At 42.0% G+C, this 20,006-nt stretch overlaps 1 protein-coding gene across 2 annotated transcripts in view; it reads left to right on the top strand.

Moving 5' to 3' along the window:
• The window catches only part of vegfc (vascular endothelial growth factor c), a 34,019-nt gene that overhangs the window by 13,321 nt on the left and 692 nt on the right, over positions 1 to 20,006 (top strand). The window contains exons 2-6 of one of the 2 annotated variants that reach the window (XM_030788180.1): positions 408 to 624; positions 1,078 to 1,268; positions 4,947 to 5,086; positions 14,027 to 14,130; positions 18,048 to 18,369. In XM_030788180.1, coding sequence (XP_030644040.1) covers positions 408 to 624; positions 1,078 to 1,268; positions 4,947 to 5,086; positions 14,027 to 14,130; positions 18,048 to 18,369 — 974 coding nt within the window. Of the gene's footprint in view, positions 1 to 407; positions 625 to 1,077; positions 1,269 to 4,946; positions 5,087 to 14,026; positions 14,137 to 18,047; positions 18,370 to 20,006 lie in introns of both variants that reach the window. The other variant, XM_030788179.1, reaches the window with a different exon arrangement.

Genomic DNA, 20,006 nt, shown 5'->3' with positions numbered 1-20,006 from the left:
TCAGAACGTGAGTAATTTAAGTCATTCCATTTGGATTTGCCATACATGTCCACTGTTGTAACCACTCCATGTAGGACTGGTCTGTCTAGCCACTGTCTTTAAATAAGTGACATTAAGTATGCTTTGTGTTAAGTAAGAGGAGTTAAAAAGCATATCAGCATTAGGAGATAAACCAACACACACATCATTAGTAACTTTGCGTATAATAAATATAGGATCCAGGCCTATCCAAGTCCTGTTTGTTACAGGACTAGTGCTTAGCCCAAGTCAGAATCATTTGGCCAAAATAAGGAGCTGCACAAGGTTCCAGGATGTTTCGCTGAGGATGTTTTTCTTTAGACAAATACGAAAATGGCCCCTAGCCGTCTGTCTGACATGCGTCTTTTTCCCCCCCCCCTGCTGTTTAGGAAGAGTCGGAGCGTCAGAGCCTTGAAGAGAAGTTACGTTCGGTGGCCAACGTCGATGAACTTATGAAGATCGTTTACCCAAACTACTGGACCGTGCTCAAGTGTCGGTCCAAGAGAAGTGCCCGATTCCCTCACAGAGAGCCCGTTTCTACGGATACACAGTCCGAGGAGCCGCTCACATACGCGGCGGCTTTCTTCGACTTGGACGTTCTCAAAAGTAAGTGCCTTCAGTTATTGCAAGCGCTGTCTATGCAGTTATGCTCTGTAACCAATACTTGTCCACAGTGACGCCTGTGGTGGAATAATTATGTAAAATGAAAGAATGTGAGACCAGTGACAGCGCTGAGGCATAGCGGCCTAGTATTGTTTTTGGTGGTTTAGTGATTACGGTTGTGAAAGAGTGCTAGGTTCCTATGACAGTCGAGCTAATCAATCATTTTAAAATGTATCATTTCAACCACTCTGAAAATTCAGTATTTTGGGTTTAAACGGTGGTGTCTGACCTACTTTGACACATGGAACATTGTAAAGATGTAATAGCAGTTCTATTCATTATAAAAAAAAAAAATAATAATAATAATTTTTTTTTTAATGACCGTTTGTATTTCAACCTACTGAAATTTTAACACATGTCATTTTCCTCTCTGATCTCTCAACGTGCATCCAACAGGTATTGAGTCAGAGTGGAGAAAGACCCAGTGCATGCCTCGAGAAGTTTGTTTAGATGTGGGGAAAGAGTTTGGGGCGGCTACAAACACCTTCTATAAACCACCCTGCGTATCTGTCTACAGATGTGCGGGCTGCTGCAACAGCGAAGAGTACCAGTGTATGAACATCAGCACCTCCTACATCAGCAAGACTGTGAGTTCCCACTGGTTGCGTGAGCGTGTGTGTGTGTGTGTGTGTGTGTGTGTGTGTGCGTGTGGAGTTGCTTTGCCGTATTGCTGTGCGTTGCTAGGAGAAACAATTTGAAAACCCAAACAATTGTGCCTCTGACTCACCTGTTGTGAAGATTACACATAGCGGAATGTTTATATATTTTTCGAATGTTGTAAAGTATTTCTGGCCTACTTTATTGTATTCCACAAATTGTTTAGCGGTTAGAAATCACTACAATGTATTCCGCACACAATGACATATTTCCTGTTGACTGTCAGAGAATAAGTGTTTCAAACCAATGACAACTCTGAGCACTGTCACTGTGATTTGCCATTCTCTTACTGTTCGCATTGTTAGCATAGACACTGGATACACAAGGAGAGTTACAGAGGCTGAGGTTTTTAAGTGCTTAATTTCTGCATGTGTATTTGGCTTGAGTACGAGCAGCGTTTTTCGTGCTGAATTAGAGGAGGTCAGACAGAACCAGGCTTCTACTGCAAGGTCAGGGATTTGAGTTATTGTTGAGCAGGCCTCCCCTAATTGCTGACTTATTTTGGGTGGGCTGACCCCCCAGGCGGGCGATGTCGTCCCCCAGCTATGATTTAAACCATGACACTCTCCCCACGGGTGTTCGGGAGAGAGGCTTTCTGCCGGTCAAGGCCTCACTCACACACACACACACACACACACACACACATACAAGCACACGTGGACAAACACACACAAACTCTCTCTCTCTCTCTCTCTCTCAAACACACACACACACACATTTACACACAGTCACGCATGGACACCCTCTCTCTCTCTCTCACTCACTCACTCACACACATGCAAACACTGGCACACACGTTTCTGCCATTATGGATGTTGCCTGTGCATCTGGCAGGTTCCCCCTCCTTTCATTCATCATACAAAGATTGACAAAGATTCTCATCTCTCAGTAACGTTTGTTGTAAAAGAACCTTGGGCTCAAAAGCCCAGAATCTCTGTTGGTCAAAGTCAAGAGTAACGTACAACGTACAAGTCTGCAGGTAGATTCTTCAGTCAAAACAGAAATTTGCTCTAACACTAACAGAGCGGTGATGCCACGTCTGAATCAGGAAAAAAAACCCCAAAAAAACCCCACTGGAATAATGACGTTGTCACGCTGGTGGTGTGGTGCAGGACCCAAGTGCAAAGACACGATGATGACGGTGAAAAAAGGAGGACTTTACTAGTAAACTGAAGATGAAAATACAGGTGTGGAACAGGAACACAAAACCAATAACAAAAAAGGTGCAGCGTAACAGTGTGCACAAAACACAAACAACGATAGACAAAAGACAAGGCAAACACTAGGGCATAAATAGAAGGAGAACTAATCAGGGCAAAACAGGATTGGGTGAAATTAACAAGGTAATAATGAGACGAACAGGAACAGGTGAGGGGCGGAGACAGACACAGAACGGGAGCACAAAGACATATCAAACTAAAAGTCCAAAACGGAGGTGCAGGCTGCGACAGACGTCAGATTTTTAGCACCGGTATTTCTGATTTCTCAACAGATAAAACATTGTAGGGTAAACTACTGCACTTGAATTTGGCTAGCATAGAGTTCTCTTACACTCCCATATGACAAAACAGTCAACCGCATGATAAATCACCAAGTGCTGATTTAAGCTATCTGGAACAAGTTCAGTATCTGAGCTCCTTCTATAATTAGTTCAGTGAGGTCTCCACAAGGGTCTTGGACAAGAAGTGCAGCCAACAGTTGAATTTGTGTTGCATATGTTGCTTCATAGAGCCTTACTGGTTAGCAATTGGCCAGATCAGGTGCGAATATCAAATGTTTTATGGCTCCAGTCATGCTTTGTGCGTGGGTGTTATTTAATGTTTCATTTATGTTGTTTAATATATATTTAATGGTGTACCTACGTAATTCTTTTCAACGATTCAAGTACATCATGTATTTGTGCCATTTGTCAAGGTAAAGACAGACACACATACAGCTAGGCCAGTTGTAGTTTCAGACGCCATTTCGTTCAGATAACGTGGAGACGTTAGCATTTTGAAACGTTAGCTACAAAAACACCACACACCTGACAGGAAAATCCACTACGTGCATCAACTAATGTCTGGTTTAGTTTGACCCCAGCATCACCTGGAGCCACACAAACTCAGAGGACTGTAAATGCAGCAATAAACCAGTTTTATTATCAAGTTTGGTAGACAGACCCTTTTATAGAAGGAGGTAGTGGAGCATTGAGGGTGGGCCCTGGCGTTAAAAGAGGTTATCAGTGGAGTTAAGGAAAGCAAGAGCGAGAGAGGCAGGTAAGTGCCTCTCGGTGTCCTGGAGTGCTTTTAAAAGTCCTCCTTTCTTCACTGGTTTCCGATGAGCTGAGCTGTTTGTTTTTCTATTGTTCTTGATTAACGCTAAGTGTTAATGGCCCTTCAGAGAAAAGGCTCTCGATTTCTGCATGGTTAAAACACGGACGCCTGATTGAATTCTCTTCAGCTCACCCTCACACACACACATACACGCACGTGCACGCACACACACACACACACACACACACACACACACACACACATATTCATTTGACTGAAGGAGTGTTGTCTTAAGATCTGAGCAAGATTAGAAATGTGTGACGTCTCTGTGTGCGTAAGTCTGTCTCCTAAAGGAAAACTGAGGGGAAGCCTTGGGAGGAACCCCTACAGAGAGAGAGAGAGAGAGAAAGGCCAAGTTTAGCCATAGCACAAGAAGGAATTGTCCTCTAATTCTCTTCCTCATCAGGAATTGAAGTTAGATTTAGGATGGGGGAGGGGGGGGGTGTCCTTGTTTTTCCTGTTACATATTTGTTGTGCTGCCAAAGTATGCCTGGAGATGAGACATCACGACCCCGGCGCAGAGCCTGCTCAGGCCTGGGTTTCTGCAGTTCTCGTTTAATCACTTTCGAGAAACAGGACCAAAAAATTAGAAAGAGGGCAAAGAGAAAAAAGGAGGAGGAGGAGGAGGAGAAGAATGGTTTACTTAATTAAATGATAAAACGAAAGGAAAGAAAACATAGCCGAGTGAAGATACGGGCAAGTTTCATGCCGTTCTGTGAGTGTTCTGTCTTCTTGTCTCAAATGCCCAGCATGTCAACAGCTAGCTTTAGTCAGCAAAGAGTTCAGGTGCAACTTCTGTGGCCACCCCCCCCCCCCCCCCCCCCTTTTCCGCTGTTGACAAAATAGTACTTTTTCCCTTGAACACTTCATTGCCATCCAAGAACGCCTCAACTCTTTTTTGATGTTATGTTATGAATGGAATAACTTTGTCAAATGAAACTGCATGCGATCTCTCCACAGTTTACCTCTTTTGGAGCCTTCATAAGCACCTGTGGTTAGGTTTTGTGTACAGCAGAAGAGCCCTGTATACTAACAGTTGCATAACGACCCTACCCTAGACCCCTCTTATCAAGCTGTTTTTAAGATTTAATCTGCAAGCTCTTCAAGTGAGCCTCACTAGAGTAGTACAATGCGGGCACAACAGTTTAATCTTGTTTTCGTGCGGTTCGGTTCGTTGGGACGATTGTGTTCTTAAACGAATATGGTTATAATTCAACCATTTGACACTCTTTCTCTCCCTCTCTCTCTCTCTCTGTCTGTCTGTCTCTGTTTCTCGACACTCTTTTTCTACAGTTATTTGAAATTACTGTCCCGATTACACAGGGGACGAAACCAGTTACCATAAGCTTCGCCAACCACACCATGTGTCGCTGCTTGTCCAAACTGGATGTTTACAGACAGGTGCATTCAATCATACGCCGAGCTCTACCAGAGTAAGTGTTGCCTTACCTTTAATCCTCTAATTATCATTCTTGACTGATATTTCATTATTTCAACACTCACAAGAAAGAAAGTGTGCGGTGCCCTGTTCGTGGAGAGCGTCCGACGTCCTACAGGGTAGTCCTACTGCTGACCTTCTCAGGGGGGTTTTGAAGAGCAAGTGAGAAGAGAATGATTGTTCAATGAAATGATGATATTTGCAATTAAAAAACAGGTTTCCAAGAGCACATCTGGATAATGAGATACCGACTTGGGCCAAGTTTAACGTAGAAAATGCATTTCAGTTACTCTTCAACTTATAGCAGGTATCAGAGGTGACTGATTTGTGAACGCATATGCTTTCCCCATCAGAGAAGCCGACTTGGTAACACAATCTGTGCAGAATTATGCAGAAAATGAGAAAAACACATTTCTATTTGATTTTGATTGTTTGAATCCAATCCGTTGTTTGCCTGGATCCTATAAACAGTATAGGCGAAGCCAATAACAGAGTTAGTCGAGAGATATAGCATCCAAACCTCAGAGAGTAAACACGCCTCTGTCAATATGGAAGATTCCAGAAGTCTGGAACAGTTGCTGACTGAGGGCTGTAATAATCTCTCAGAAGCCAAATATCGCATTGAGAAACCTCACCTTCCTGGTCTGCTGTCAGAATAGGAACAAAAGTTGTCAGTTTTCGAGTATGATTTGGCTTCATGCGTTCTCTCCGGGAACCCTCCGTGAAGCCTTATGGGATGTGTGTTTTGGATGAAACCCTGATTAATGACGTACAGTAGCCCCTGTTCCTCCAGAAACCATTTTCGAAGTGGTCAGTTTGGTTTTCACACCTATTGTTCCGCTCCTTTGGGAGGTTTCTGCCCATGTGTTGTTGCTGGACGTAGCCACGGCAGGAAATCCCTCGTCTCAGGGAGTCTTAATGAAATTTACAGGCGGACCAGAACGCTGAACAACTTAATGAACTCGTAGCTAGTGCATATACACTTTCAGTGCTGCGCAGCTTTTGATACTGTAGATAAACGTGTTCCTTGACTACCCGCACAGACGTAATAATATTCGACATCACTCTGTAAATTTCCGCTAATCTTCGCACACGTGTGGCATTACGTCAGGGAGGGATTTGTAAGGAAAACTGTGAATTGACAAAGTGGTATGAGGACAGACGCTTTGCTATAACCTGTAGCTACAGTGACAGGGATGGCAAAGCTTCCGTCTTGTGTCTGCTGTAATATAATGTCTATATGTTAAGAAGCTAACAGTAGTTGTGCAAGACTTGGTGAGTGTTTACAATTGGCCTTAATCAGAACAAGCCAAGGCAATATTACTTCCAGCAGGCCCCTCTTGTCTGTTAAAGGAAATGCACTAAAATAGTTCAGTTGATGTATGTAGCAATACTGCAAGTCTTCTGTCACTGCTGGCAATAGAATTTGGCGAGTCAGAGCATAACCAAGGATACAAACACATCTCAGTAAAGAGTAGCAAGAAAAAAAAAGAAGAGGAAGAAAAAAAAAAAAAAGATCGCAGAGTGTTTTCACCCTTAGGCTAAGCAGGAATGCTGGCTTGAAAGTTCTGTACCAAAGACCAGCCAGAAATAGTGGCATCCAGCCTGACGAGAAGACGAGGAAGATGGATTTTTTTAAAAAGACTCGTGCTAGTTGAGAATCAGAACGACACCAAATCCACACTATGTGTCTCTCAAATGATACCACAACAACAAAAAAAAAGCTGCCATCTTCCACTGCGAGAGAAAGGGAAAACAATGGTGACACGCAACATTTATGCCGTCTGTTTTACATTAACAATCCTCTTTCAACGACCAGCTCCAAAGACTTGCCGTGATTTCAGGCGTCTTGCTCTTGCTCGCTTTGTAAATGTTTATGATTAAAAGTGGAAGACTAGCCTCTTTTTCTGCAGATTTGTGACACACGCCAGCATGCCAGAGAGATGACTCGTCTTTTCAAAAAAACCAAAACAAAACAACAGCAACAAAATAAATAAATAATAACGATCACAAAATCAAGAGTAATAAAATCAGTAAAACTGTAATATTCCAGATTCTTCATATTTCACGTCGGTGCCATGGCTTTTAGTGACTAAGGGACAAATGTGGCAATTGATCCCACATGGACGGAAATCGTTGCCAAATCATTACAGCATCGCTGAGAGATCTATTCACAGCTACAATGAAAGACGATTTTTCTTTTCTTTTCTTTTCTTTTTTTTTTCAATGTTTTTGAGTTCTGTTATTGTCCTTTTTTTTTATAGTAAACTTTTCAACAGAGTAAACCTTCTCGAAGTGTCAGGGCAGAGATCGAACATGTACCGACTGACGTTGAACAAATCAGTAGGAGTGCATGTTCAAAGTGTTTCAACTGTAGGAAGCTATACGAATGTTGTACCTGGAGGGCATGTAAAACAGGCATAGCATCTGCTCTGCATGAAATCTTTGCTTCGTATCCTAGTTTCAGCTTGACATCCTTAAAGGAAAAAAAGAAAAAAAAAAACAGACGTCTTGAAATGATTGCTCATGTGAGTTCTGGACAGCTCGTGAGCGTATTCAAGGTTGGGTCACTGATGCATGGTTAGCTGCTTTTCCTGGTCATGTGCAAGCTTGCAGGACTCTGAATGTTAGGCTTTTGATTAATGATCTTGAATTACTTCTCCGTTTGTCCTTGAACCCACTGCTGAATCTTTCAGAGCTTTGCAAACTGCAGCAAGAAGGAAAGCACTGTTTGTTGTTTTTCCCTATTTCATGTGTGTCATGTTTTCGCCCCACAAAGCATCTTCTGTCAGGGTGATTTGCAGCAACAGGAGTGAGTGAGAGAGAGCTGGGGAGGTGGGGAAAGGAAGGGGGGGCGTTGGGAGTGTGTGTGTGTGTGTGTGGGGGGGGGGGGGGGGGGGGGGGGGGGGGGGGGGGGGGGGGGGGGTGTTAGGGAATGAGGAGGTGTTTGGGGGGGGGCAACGCATCTTCCCTCTGCAAGCTCTCGTACAGCTCGGCCTAGCTTAAGAAAAAGCAGATGTGTTCCTACGGCGACCAGTGCTATGAAACCGTGTTTCTTCTTGTTTTTCTTTTTTGCTCAACACACACACACATACACACACATACACACACACACAGAGGAGGGGTTTCTCTCCTCATTCCAATCTCTTACACCGCGAGGGACAGCACACACGCTTTTACATTTACCAGGAACGTTTACACAGTTAAGGAGAACACGGGATTCGTGACGGCATCAAGCGTTTTGATCTCCTTGATCATCCGCTCCATACCACCGTCTATGCACTTCTGTGCCTGAACCCATTGGAAGTGTCTCCACATAGCCAATTACCTTGAATTCAACTCTCCCATCTCATATTGTTTTTCTGGCTGTTGTGGTGATTCACAGCTATATTAGCGCAAAAGCTTACTGGAGCAAAGCCCCTTCGGACCTTGATTTCACCTCTTACTCAGTCAGAAACGTCTGTGATGTTGTTATACTGGCATACTGTAGGATCGTTATCTAATGAGGATTCTGCTTCAGAGAGCCTGCCGTATTTTGGCAGCCCTGGTGATCACTGTAAACACAACAGACAGAACGAAAGAATAATTCTATCCCCGCCTTGTTTTTGTATCATTTAAACAAAAGGAAAATATTAGTCATCTGCATCCAATGTTTCGGGGGTTGTCGGTAATTTCTACAAGAACCACAAAAAGATGATCATCATTATCCAACAAAGCAGAGGGCTTTGTTCCTCTAACTCTCTCTCTCTCACCACCATCAATTTGGATTACTTGAAAAGACAATTATTATGCAATTGTTTTGAGGACAGAACGCACTTTGTCATTAGTATTCTGACATATATATATATCAAGTGGAGGAAAAAGAAAGAGGGTGTTGTGTTGTACATTCCCTTGCAAGGAGTCACTAACACAAAGAGTACTTCAGATTCAGTACCTCAGGTTAACGTGTAAACATATTGATCCCGGAGTAATGATAAAACTTATCACTATGAGGGAGAGATGCAATCTTACCACGGCATTGCAAAGGGGGTCAGCTGCAAGTCAGATTCCTATCTCTCTTGGGGATAATATTCTCCTTGTACAAGTCGTACCATCTGATAAAAGCGCAGACATTGGACTGCCAGCTGTTACGCAGGGTGGTCTTTTAGCAGGCCCTGTACCTAAAAGGTGCCAACAGCACCTCCAGGCGTGCTCTGAAGGCATCAGATAAATCATTCAACAAAAGGGAGTTTAAAAAAAAAAAAGAGAAAAAAGTTATCTGTGTCGAGGCAAAATTCAGGCATACGTTTTGAATCTGTAGCGTGTGTCGGCGAGAGGGCGAGAAAGAAAAAAAAAATCGATCTAAATGTCAAATATCGAGGCTTTTTTTTTTTTTCTTTTTTTTTTCCCTAGTCTTATCTGAGCGTTTGCAGTGTAATGAAAAAGACTGGTAATAATTACGAGGACCTGGCAAGAGCTTTCGCGCTCTCCATCGTTTTGGAATAAGACTTGGTGCGTGAGTCACCACGCTAGGAAAATAGAGGCTCTGCTCTAGGATAAACAAGCCTAGGGCCCTTATCGAGCCTGGATGGAGAATTCCAAAGAAGCCCATTGCCTTGGTTACTTAAAACGACATTTGCCTTGGCCCTGTGCTTGAGATCATACAAAAACGTCTACAAAACAAGCCCTTCTGGTGATAGAAATCAAGTTATCGAGTTCTTTCTTTCTTTCTTGCTTTGGGTCTCTCCATCCAGTGCATTCAGTGTATTCAAGGCTGCTGGACAGTTTCACCGGCAAATGTCGCCACCGAAGTCTCATCTTCTTTTTGTTGATGTAATGACATACCCACTTTAAAAAATGTACACAACAGGTCTCCACAGTACACTTGGCAGATATCAACCGTGAGAGTGAGGAATGTGGATGTTTATACCCAGCTGGAATGTGCGAATATAAATTTTCAGAGAGCCAGGACGGTGCTGCCTTTAAGACTGAGATACAGCAGCGTTATTTACCGCGTATCCTATATCTGCATTGAAGCGAATCCGTCAGAGGCGAGGGTTCCGCTGTTTTGCATCACGCAAAGTCAGCCAATGAGAGCAGGCTTAAACATTCGAGACAGGGTTTGCGGATGGTCACGTTTATCTTTTTAAGCGTTGACTATTATCTTTTGGACACCTTGTACGTGTAAACGGTCTTTTCTCCATCACACGAACTGCAAGAGCACATGCAATACATCATTATGACTTATGCTTTATGTCTTCTATGTCATTTTTTTATCCTTACTGACAAGAACGTCTTGTCTTTTTAGGCCACTGGATCTATAGTAATTGAAAGCATATTGAGAGTAAATCTCACGTGTAGCGCCGGCGCTGATACTTTATTGGGGACAACATCTGTAATTTGTTTTATTTCTCAATGTCGACGGTCAACAGTCTGTTTCCGTTTTTCTCCATAAACAATCCATGATATTAATTTTATCCACCAGCAGTACGTTTTATTGTGGTTCACAACCCTGTTCTGTAGTCTTCAGTGTACAGGATAAACAGAGTTGTATATCCCATCTCCATGTTTATTGTCAGAAAAAAAAAGGACATTTCTGTCCTATTTTAAAAGCACAGCACAATTTAGCATCATATTCATCAGAACTTAAAAAAAGGTATCACAGCAGCGTTTGTTTTGAAAAATCTAAGAAGAATCTGACAATCTATGCAAAGTATTTTGTGTGTGTGTGTGTGTGTCTGTGTGTTGTTAGGTACAACCATACGAGAGAACTCGGTGTCAGCACGGTGGGGGAACGGTGTTGGTCCCGACCGTGCCATAAGGCCTAACCCTGTGCCCTCTCAGGCGCTGAGAGGTTAATGACAATGAAATTCGAGCCGTTACGTCCGTCCCCACTCTCGGTAGGGCACGTATCCTCGGTACAGTGCAAAGGTCAAAGGCAGACCGTGACACCCAGCTCCTTCCACGTACTGTGGAAACCTTCATCTGAGCTTGCTTTGTAGCCGCTAGTCTCCGAAGTGACATCATCAAACACTGGGTCAAATGTGAAGTATCATTTGAAAGTTTGGCCTTGTTCAAATATTCATTCTTCCTTTTAAGGCCAAACAAACAAAACCCTTCACTTGAACGCTTTACAGTTCCGTTAGGTGACTGTTCATGCCTTTGAAGGAAATTAGGACTCCTGTTCAGGAGTGGAAGCAGAGAAGGAAACAAAGCGTTGAATCCAGTTATTCAGGAGCTTCAGCATAAACACGTGCTAGGACTGAAGCGCTTCAGCTCTCGCACGGCAGAGCTGTGAGAAAAAGCGTCTAAATCAGAAACAGAATGGCTAAAACCTGCTCCACTCACTTCCAGAAGGAAACAGTCCATCCCCCCCCCCTTTTTTTTCTTTCTTTTTTTTTTTCTCTCAAAGGAAAATCCTAGGTTATTCTCAAAGGACTTACTTATGACTGGCATTTCCTCAGGATAGGCAGAGAGAGAAAAGGATATTGCCACAGGCTGACTTTTACTGTAGGTCTAAATATGTGCTTTTCCTCCACACCATTAAATGTAAATACCACTTATGACGAACACGGTTCAACCGCTTACAGGTTTCTGTAAAGTTCTTAAGACTTCTTTTTCTCTCTCGCTCTCTCCCTCTCCCTCGCTCTCTCTCTCTCTTTCTTTGTTCTTTCAGTTCCACACTGTCAGTACCTATAGAAGAAATCATAGCTCACCTCCTTCTCCCCTCCTCTGTATGTTTACCACCCTCGAGAGAAATTTCCGCCATTAATTTTAGACGCTTATGCGTTCATAACCATAAACGCATCACCTACACCATTCTGTCTTCTGTAGTTTTCTCAGAAATTCCAGAAAGACCCTCCCACGCCAGGGACGATAAATTACCTCCACCCCACCCCACCTCACCCCACCCCACCCCCAGCATCTTTGTGGTGGGCTTGAAAGAAGCATTGCTTGGAGCTCTTTTTCATTTTCGCTGGCAGAGATAAATATGCTCTAGCAGCCATGTCGTAATCTCTACGGTAAAGGGAGTCTAGCCGGTTCTGTTAAAAGAAGGTGCTTGCACTAGTTTTTAAGAAAAAACAAGAACTTTCTGACCTTAGTTGGTCTGTCCTTTTGTAGAATGGAGTAGTTTCAAAGTTCCAAAATTCCTCATTAAAAATAACAACACAAAAAATTTTTGAAATTTATGTTTTAGAGTAGAGTTTTCAGAGATTTCAAAGCACAAATGTTCTAGATGTAGCTGATGCTGTTACTTAAATGGTTCCCAGATGGCGTGACCCATCTGCATTTGAATTTGTTACCCTTCATGCAAGCTTATGCAAATGGAAAAAAAGGTAGCCTCCCCAGTATCAAAGAGAGCACGGATTTCACCCCTAGAGACTATTCTAGAATGCCAAATCCAGCCCGGTTGTTTTGTTCCATGTCACTGCTTCCATTCTAGAATGCTGTAATGCAACCCAGGTGTCTCATGATTAAATCTCGTAGAAACACATAGGACATCGTTTCATTGGGGGGTGGGGGTGGGGGGGGGGGGGGGGGGTGAATCTTACTTTAGTACAGAATAAACATAATTTCTCACAATGTTTTATTTCGGCGAGACAGAAGAAAGTATATCTTGGCTCTCTTGAAGCTTGGCTCTCCCCACCCACAGTATTCTAGAACATGCTGTGCTTTTTTTCCGTAAGATGATGTGGGTTGAGAGAAATGAGGGGTGAACCCGTGCTAGAATATGAGCTACAGGTAACTGCTACAGACACCCTTCTGCCCTGTGGAGGCACACAATCACTCTAAATTCCAGTCCAGATTATACATCATTGATTGACAGCTGATTATAAAAGGCCAATTTATTTGTATAATTTTAGAGGGATGTAGAAATCAAGTCAAACCAAAGACTGTTTTGTTTTGGGTTTTTTATTTATTTGTTTGTTTTATGGATCACCCTGTGATGTAATTCTGAAACAGTTATAAAGTTATAGACATTTTTATCGTAAGCAAACTAGCCCGTGAGCAATCTTGAACCGATCTTGACACTGAAGGAAAAAAGAAATATTCTTGTATCCCTTATTCTTGACCAAGCAAAGCCTTACATGCCGGGCAAATCAGTTTAAGGCTTTTTCCAAAAATTCCACCTCTAAATGACCAAAAAGCCTGCTATTCTATACCTCAATTTTGAAAATATCCCTACGCCCAAAAAAAACCAAGATTTTTGAAACACCTGAATTATATGTGTGGTTATTTATGACCTTGCAAGAGAGCTGTAAGTACCACAGCAGTGGAGAGTTTTTGTGATTTCTGCTTCAATGAAGGTGATGCCCCTGCCAACGCCAGCATATGCCATTGGTTAAAAGGACACTGTTCAGAGAGCACTGGTACTCTACAGGCTCTGTTTTCCTCTTCCCTTCTCTCAAACCCTTATGCATGCTGTCAGTTCTGACAGAGTTAGGCCCAAGCCCAGAAATTGTAAGCCAGAATATCTGACTCAGAATTTCATAACTTTCACAGCATGTATACTCAGTATGGCTATCCTAAACCGTGTGTTATTAATTAGCGGGTGCACCTAAGAATACGGGCATACGAAATAGATCGGGAAAACTGGAAATACTTTTATTTTTAAACAGCGTCAACCAATGAGACCTTCTCCCTGCGGGGGGTGGGGGGAGTTGTTTGTTCATCCAGCTCCACACCCTTAAATTATCTGCGACAGAAGAGAAGCACTTGAAATCATCAAACGCTAACAAGCTAATTCACAGAGAGATTAGATATGCTGCCCTCCAGCCTTTGATCTACTGATGATGTTTCACATTCTCAAAATCCCATTCAGTCTCACTTTAAATCGACATCAAAAAGACTAATCTTCTACTAAGTAAGTGACTGTGTGTTTATCGACAGGCCCCAAAGATCTTTACTTCGCGCTACTGCCCGTCTCCTCACTAACAGCTTGTTTCCTTTGCAGATGTCATGTGGCGAATAAAACATGCCCAAAGAACCACAGCTGGAGCAGTCGACTGTGCAGATGTGTGAGACAGCATGACACCCTGTTCCCGCCCCCACAGTCTGGTTCTGGTAAGGTCCAATATATACATTTAATGACCACTGTGCATTATGTGTGGGCGTGTGTGTTTGTTTGTGAAGAGGAGAAAGAGACAGTGATATTGCTGCTCTGTCAGTTGTACAACGGGTGTCCGTGTCTAGACGTCAACCCGTTTATTTTCTCGCCTCCCTGCAAAACATCTGAGAGGCACTGGTCCTACTCAGTGAGGTACATCACTGAATAGATCCATCCTGACAGTGGAGCGTCCCATTCAACTCAGTGTGTCATTCATATATTTATATGTGGTTGACATTGCTATGTTGCTTTTTGAAGAAAAGGATAATGGAATTCAGCAGCCAGCTTTGATCATTTTGGACTTGTCACAATCAGTCAATCAATCAATCAATCAAGTAGTATAGTTCTCATGCCAATATATGCATAAATCATCAAAATTAAAGTGAAAAATTTTTTAGATGTGATCAAAATGAAGATGAAATAAAAATTGTGACTTCTTTCCTACCTCAATTTGAATTCCTAATATCTTCCAGCTGCTTTAGTTTGATAAGCACATTGCTAACCCAAACACACTCAAACACAAAGTAGCCATGACAGATATTGAAAGGTTACACTCACCTTTCTAATCACTGAGAGGGTGGGGGACAGACGAACAGGTCCTGACTACCATCGCTAAATCAAAACACCTTTCCATCTTCCCTCTCTCCTTTTTGACAGGTCGCGGACAGAACAATGCCAGGCCTAGCTTTAGCGGTAACAGTATTAGCATGTGTCCTCTTCATGCTAACTGAGTCTGACATGTAAAATATGAATTGGATAGAGGAGCCATATAGATATATATGTGCTGGTAATAATGGGATGCTTTAGCCATGTTGTAAGGGGCTCAGCAGGTCGATATGAAACCCGAGGCAGTCCAAGGCAGTCGAGAGATACCCCCTCCTGTTGCCGGAGAGATGTGTTTTACTTACGATATAAAAAGGAGTGTCATTATATCTAGCGAAGCTAATGCATTTGATTTACTCAGACAGAGAAGTCACTAGTGTCTGAATACGAAACTTTAGGCCTCAGGAGCATTTGGTAGAGATTATCTCACAAACCTGAAATAATGTATTCACATATAGAGATGTTATGAGGTGAAAAAAACAATGTTGAGTCTTAATAGAATGAATCGTTGTCAAATGGTTACCGTGGGAGCCGCACTGCTGGCCTTGTACCTGTCTGTGCTAGAGCTATATAAAAAATTTTAAAGGATTTCTTGCTTGATTTACAAGAACGATTCCCTGTTCCAATCCTTGAAACCCAAGGAACGTCATGTTACAGATTCAGCTCACCGCAAAAAAAAAAAAAAAAAAAATCTGAAACCATTTAATTCATTCAATTATGGCTTTAATGATTATGTGTTCAGGGAAGTCTCGTTCTTGGGCAGGAACAGAATGTTCACGTAAGTGTTTTAACTCCTTTCCTTTTCTAGATGTTCATCAAACTTTGGGTTGAACCCCCTGTAATCTGTAATGCTTGGCAGGCTTATTAATCATTCCCCCATTCCTGGCTGTCAGCTTTCACGTTCTCTCACTTACAGCTAATGGTGAAACTGAGTCCCATGACACTCCGTATAGAGATGTGTGGACAACCTTTACTCCCTGAGGTTCAGTTTAGGATCAGATAAAAGGAGGAACAGAGACTCCTGTGATATCAGAACATGACAGAGTGAAGCAGGAGCAGTGAGGACGCCTGCTGGCTTGACTTATTCTCCATGTCTCTCCTGAACTGTGCTCCTACAACTAACTTAATCATTTTATTATTTTTTCTTCTTTCATGATTGTCCTCCCCAAGTCTTGGCTGAGCCCCCCCCCCCCCCCCCCCCCCCCCCCCACCTCGGAGACATACTTTAACTCTCAGAAGACAAATCGTGTGTCGGGTTGTTTGTCCTGATCAGCTCTTAGCAGACTTGTCGAGCTCCATCTGTCTGCGACGATTAAAGCTTCATCCAAACACGCCGGACGGACTTTAATTTCAGGCTAGAATCAGCAGAGGACAAGCCATAGAAAGTGCAGAGGAAACTTTATCTGCACCAGTGTAATGCAGAAATATATGAGTGTTACATAAAAGAGAACTGACATATAAGAGCATTTTTCTTCTCATGCGCGTCGTCTGAGCTTAACCATGGACCCATAGCAGGGGCTGTTGAACTATTGAACTCTAGTTTGGGAATCCAGAAGTCCTACTGGGTTTTTTTTTTTCTTTTTTTTGTGAAGAACTTATTACTGGCTGAGAAAACGGCATATGCATTCATGAAGTTGTCAGTGATATACCAGGAGTTCGTAGAAGAAAACATCAGTGGGAAGTCATGAACATGGTGGCCAGAATTCAATAGAGATGCTCTGTGTATCACCACAGCTGACTGTGATCATGGCTATGACTGTATTCTATGATTTAGAACAATAAACAACCCAGCAATTCTTATCTGAAGTCTCCAGTTTCTTAAGTTACCTCATGGACATGTTGAAAGATGTAGACAAAAAAAGAAAAACAAAAACAAACAAACAAAAAAAAAAAGGATAAACCATTTTAGGGCGTGTTCATATGAAGTGACATAACATAAAGTTACATCATTGCAGAAAAAACATACTGGTTTTATTATCATTATTATTATTTCAACATGAATGTTGGGTTATAAATACTCAGATATGACAACTGCCTGTTTTAACTCGGCTTTCATTGGAGAAAGTGTTTTAACTCACCACCTCTAGGGGTGCTATACCACTATTTGTTTATAACAGTGCAAGGTGTACTGTTTGTCAGCAGGAACCGTGAACCCCTTTCAAAATACTAACTAGAGTCCTTTTTAATAAAACGAGTCTTTCATCATTCATCGTTGAAGACAAAGCCTAAACTGCAACAATTTAACGGGGTTTTTTTTGTTTTATTTTTACCATTTCCTTATTTATCGTTTTGTACTATTCAAACATTGTGTATGCAGTACAAGACTTAAGCATTGCTGTATGAAACTCTTGGAAACTAGTGGCATCCACAGTCAAGGTCAGCCTACGTTCAAAAATTCCCCCTTTTGTGAAAACTTTATTGGTTATTTTTTAAGAAAAATGTGGTCTTTCTTTCAAACCAGACAAACACGAATTCTTTCCAACAAAAGCCAAATGGCATAGAATGCCTTACTTACGATAATCCAGCCATTTCCCAAGAGGAGAATATCTACAATGAGGCAATTTAAAACCACTATGACAGCTTAGCAGGTATAGAGGGACAGACTATGTAACAAACATTAAGAAAAACAAAAAACGCAAGTCATTGACCATTTACGAGGTTTATACTGAAAGAGCAATGACTCAGAGGTTTAGAAAGGGAACATGTCTCTCCGCTCCTCCGTGGAACCAGAGCAGGTCCGATTAAAAAGCAATGGTTCAGTCATTTGCAAGACGAGTAAAACCTTCAAACTCCTGTTGCCATCGTAATGTTAGTGTGGTCATCAGAAAACACATAAACACTGTAATGACAAAAATGTGAGGATCCTTTAGCTGTTTTATGTTCTCTTGGAAAAAAAAAAACAAAAAAACAGACATTAGCCATCAGTTTTGACTTTTAGCCAAGCTTGAAAGAAAAACATCTGTTTATACCGCAAGGGGAAACTGCTTTGCAAAGAACGCAAAGTAGGAATGCCATATCGTTGAACGGTTTATCATGTCAAGCGAAAAATCATCCAGGTTTTTTTTGTTTGTTTGTTTCTTTGCTTAAGTAAATATCTGAGAAGGGTCCAAGAATTCCACAATGTTATATCAAGGATCACCGTCCTCTGTTATTGAGAATAAGATTGTGCCATTGCTAATAAGATGGTACCATTTCATTGTAAAACCTCAAATGCACAAATTGTTATGTCACTATGGTAACATGTTTATTTCTTTTGTGTTCCTAGAATCTTATGATCATGACATATGCGGCCCAAACAAAGAGCTGGATGAGGACACGTGTCAGTGTGTGTGTAAAAAACAGCTCAGGATGTCCGGCTGTGGGCCAAACCGTTACCTGGACAAAAACACTTGCCAGTGCGCGTGTAAAGCCAAGCCCTCTTCGTGTGGACCGCACCAGACGTTCAACAAGGACACCTGCCAGTGCAGTTGTTCCAAAGTGTGTCCTAAAAGCCAACCGCTCAACCGCACCAAGTGCGTGTGTGAATGTACAGAGACGCCAAATAGGTGTTTCCTCAAAGGCAGGAGATTTCATCCAGCTACCTGCAGGTAAGAATGCACTTATGCAGCTCTGTCATCATAGCTATATTCATGAATACATAGATTCCAGAATTATAGTCAAATTTACAGTTTATTTTCTTCGCCGGACAAGCGTCTGTGTATGTGTGTGAAGGTTACAAACGTTCCAGGAAATGCCCTTAGCGTACGTTGGAGACCTAGGTTTCAATTCTCGCCATAGCCCCCGCTACACCGAGAGAAAACTAGCAAGAGTGTGAGTGTGATAGTTGTTGTAGTAAATGAGGTCCAGTGGTAGGTGAATTATGAACTGGGTCAGACAACTATCCATAGTATTTGAATGGCTGGGCCACGTCCCAGTTCTCCTCTGCGATTCCTTTCCTTGTTACCTTGACCTCTTCTGATAGTTTGGATGAAGACTCTATAAGGCATTCATGTGATGCTTGTTTACTTTGGTTTCGACACACTTAGTCATGTTAGAATTTATGAACTTAAGTAGAAAAAAAAGACGCAAGAAGTCATGTGAGAGCATTGGGACAAGGCCCAGCCTTCTAAATACTTCAGCTAATTATTTAGCCTATTTAAGTCTGGTTATACAGGGCATATAAACACCACATTCTCAGTTCCAATGTACTCTCAGCCTGGGGGTGTTCCAGAAAGCAGGTTTAGTGAAAACTCTGACTTAGTTAAATCAGAGCAAGTAATAAATCTCCTAATAGAAGAGCCCTATGGCTTTGTTTTGCTAGGAGAATGAAGCCATAAGGCTCCTCTATTAGGAGGTTTACTACTTACTCTGAGTTAACTAACTCTGAGTTTCCACTAAACCTGCTTTCTGGAGCACCTCCCTGGTCTTTTCATTGTTGTTGTGGTTGTTTTAGTTCATATGTCTGTCCACAATGAATAGTACGTGACTGATACATGATTAAGTATTTGTATGATTCCGTGTTAGAGTACTTTACTTTCCATACAACAATGTACGTTTACCCTCATAGTAATAACTTGCCAAAGAGCAAGTGTATCACCGTATCATATAATAAAAAATAATGTCATCGACAAGAGAAAACTTGAGAATGCAAGTTCTTTACCCTGCGGACTAGACTAGAAACTTTATTCTGTTCCTCCTCACATTAGTAATCACCACATTTGCTGATATGAAATACAAAAACAACATACTTGCCTGAGACAAGTGAACTGTTGGGTGAACTGATTAGGTGTACAAAATTATAGCTCATGAAAAAAAAAAAAAAAAACTTGTAATGCAATCAGTGATTTGTCAAACTATTTGTTTTGTGGCAATCACTGGCCTCTTTGTTGGTTTTGGCCAGAGTGACCAGTTTTGTAACATACCTACGTCAATTAGGTTTCTGGCTTAAGAAAAACCTGGCCTTAGATGAACGTAATGTCTGAACCTGGCGTTTGCTCAACTCACAACTTCTGTTTCATAAACGAAATGATGTCAGATCCCATCACAGGAGCTTATTTGTTCAACCGAAACAAACCTTAAAACTCGGATTTCGCCAAAATTAACGAGAACCATCTGCAAATGGTAGTTCAGATAATGAAGTCGTGATGGATGGTCTTTTTGAAGGTAGTGTGCTTTAAGTGAACAAGCACATTATTCTGAGATTAAACGAAGACAAAGGTGCTTGATTGTTCGTGATCCGTCTCTC

This window comes from Chanos chanos, chromosome 11 (assembly GCF_902362185.1).
Source record: "Chanos chanos chromosome 11, fChaCha1.1, whole genome shotgun sequence".
Classification (NCBI taxonomy): domain Eukaryota; kingdom Metazoa; phylum Chordata; class Actinopteri; order Gonorynchiformes; family Chanidae; genus Chanos; species Chanos chanos.
This window is presented reverse-complemented; position numbering and strand designations above follow the sequence as displayed.